This window comes from Mesitornis unicolor, unplaced genomic scaffold (assembly GCF_000695765.1).
Source record: "Mesitornis unicolor isolate BGI_N332 unplaced genomic scaffold, ASM69576v1 scaffold33173, whole genome shotgun sequence".
NCBI classification, from domain to species: domain Eukaryota; kingdom Metazoa; phylum Chordata; class Aves; order Mesitornithiformes; family Mesitornithidae; genus Mesitornis; species Mesitornis unicolor.
In genome coordinates, this window is record NW_010174502.1 from 964 (window position 1) to 3,381 (window position 2,418).

General features: G+C 48.0%; 1 protein-coding gene across 1 annotated transcript; it reads right to left on the reverse strand.

Annotated features, from left to right (window-relative positions):
* Positions 1 to 234: 234 nt before the first annotated feature.
* Positions 235 to 2,200, reverse strand: ATP5G1 (ATP synthase, H+ transporting, mitochondrial Fo complex, subunit C1 (subunit 9)). Its single transcript, XM_010181077.1, has 4 exons — positions 2,151 to 2,200; positions 1,491 to 1,568; positions 1,025 to 1,200; positions 235 to 460 (listed from the first exon to the last, which is right to left on the reverse strand). Exons 1-4 carry the CDS (start codon positions 2,187 to 2,189, stop codon positions 346 to 348), a joined length of 408 nt encoding a protein of 135 aa, XP_010179379.1. The 5' UTR covers positions 2,190 to 2,200; the 3' UTR covers positions 235 to 345.
* Between the last annotated feature and the right edge of the window lie 218 nt (positions 2,201 to 2,418).

The window sequence follows — 2,418 nt, forward strand, 5'->3', positions numbered from 1 at the left end:
AAGGCAATGCTTGTTGGGAGTTTTACATACATGTGAGCTGTTCAAGGACATCCTCTCTTATCTACCTGACTCCACATTGGTTTTCCTCTTCTCCCACCACCATTCCCCTTCTCCTTTATCCATGTGTACCCCATACCTGGGACATCCTCTTCACCCAACACACCCCAAGTACTCCCCCACCACTGGACCAGCAGGTAAGAAAAAAAAATAAAGAAAAAAAAAATAAAGCCACCAGTTTATTTAGAGAAATCTTTTCTTTAATTGTCAGTCTGGAACGCTCTGATGGAAGCAGACTCAAACCGCAGAGGACAGAGTGATGGAAGCCACAGCCCGGACCAGAAGTTGTCACATAGCAAAGAGGATGAGGAATGCCACCATCAAACAGAAGAGACCCATGGCCTCAGACAGGGCAAAGCCCAGGATGGCGTAGGAGAAGAGCTGCTGCTTGAGAGATGGATTCCTGGATGTTGGACAAGGGCAGGAACACATCAGAGAGAAGGAAAATAAAAAGGATGCACAGTGAGGAAAAAAACAACCCCAAACCAGAGTCCTTATCACAGAAAACCAGGGTTACGTCACACAGGCAATGGATTTTGGAGCACAAACCAGTTTTATGGCAGGCAGCCACCGGCTGGAATGCGAAAGCTGTGATTATTCCCCGGTTTTAGTGATGTAGACATGTTGAACCCTGACTTTCACCTACCCTGGTGGTACCAAGCAACAGGTCCTGCTAACAACCAGGGCCTCACTGCTTCTAGAGGCAGGCAGAGCTGCACAGAGCAGCGCCCTGTTCAGAAGTACAGGGTGGATTCAAACAATCCAGGCATTTTCTTGTTTATTTTAACACAATAATGGATTATAACAACCATTACATGTTTCAAGGACTTGCTGCAGTTAAACTTAACTGGTTATAAACACTACATGTGCAGAGCTGGACGCGTATTCCAGAGAAAGCTCTACTGATCTATGAAGTTTAGTGCTGGGAAGAGGGAATAAATTCAAGCCAGCCTGGCATCTTACTTACCTGGCATAGCCAATGATCAAGCTGCCAAAAACCGTCCCAATACCCGCTCCTGAGCCGGCCACCCCAACCGTGGCAGCTCCAGCACCAATGAACTTTGCAGCGGTGTCGATATCCCTGGAAACAGCGCTGGTTTGGAACTCGCGGCGGCTCAGCTGTGAATGGGAAACCCCAGCTGGCTGTGGAATACAGGAGAAGAAACACACTAATGATACATAAAAATACGTATTTAATACAAAATAGAAGTATTTTTTTAATAAAACATGATCAACATTCGTTTTCTACTCAAGGCAGAGCAAAATCAGCTGAGCTTGCTAAGCCATCACCAATCCGGGCTAGGAGCTACGTGCCCATATCAGCCATCCTCTCTGATACACAAACTTACGCCTCCATCACAGGAGAAACCACTGCGTAGCACAAGCAGCAAGCACAGAAACACAGGACCCCGTTTACCACGTAAGTGTCTCACCTGTACAGTCTGAACCTCAGGCCTGCTGAAAACGGACACTGAAACTGGTCTGGCCAGAGCCCTGGAACAGCACCGGAGCTGCAGCAAAACACAGGCATTTAACTCCTATAGCTGGGTGTGTCCACACTAATCCTCAGAAAAAAACCAGTTATTTTATGAAGAACAGTCTTAGAATTTCGTAGAGCATCTCAAGAATGAAACAAGACTAAAAGGCAAAAGGATATGCAACTGTAGGATACTTTTATTTTAGCCAGGTGCATTAAGCCCATGAACAGCAGCACAGATCACAGCACAGCACAGCGAGAGCTGGCTCAGCTCCACAAGTTCAGTCATTGTTACAGCTCCACACATTTCCTCCTTAATTCATAAAGGGGGACCAAAAGGGGTAACTGAGTGTCTCCGTGGCAGTCAGCTCATCTCTGGAGGAGCCCTTGGGCCTGCACTTCATTGCACATCTAAGATGGTGAGTACCACCCTCCGGTCACCAGAGGTCACCTTGTTTCTTCTCCGTGGTAAATCCACAGTAAAACCAACCCCACCTGATCCCACCTCAACCGAGGGTGTCCAGGACAGCGTTTTGAATCACACCCCCCAGAAAAAGACTTTAACAATAAGATATCTCCACTATTATGATACTCCTCTCAAAAAAAGATGACTTACCAGCGCTGGAGAGCTGAGGAGAGCCAAAGGAGCCTGCATTTTGCTTAACCTAATGCAAATAAAACCAAAGAGAAAAATGGATTTGGAATCCCAGCGCTATTACCACCGCCCAGCACCCTCTTCCCGGGGCTGTCACACAGCACATCCGTCTGCAGCCGCGTCCCGAGGCTTTACTCGAGGTTTTTCCTCCCTTCGCCCCCACGCAAGACTCCGCACCCCCCCACCGCACTTCCCCCGTTAATCCCCGTATGCGCCCTTCCCAGCGCAG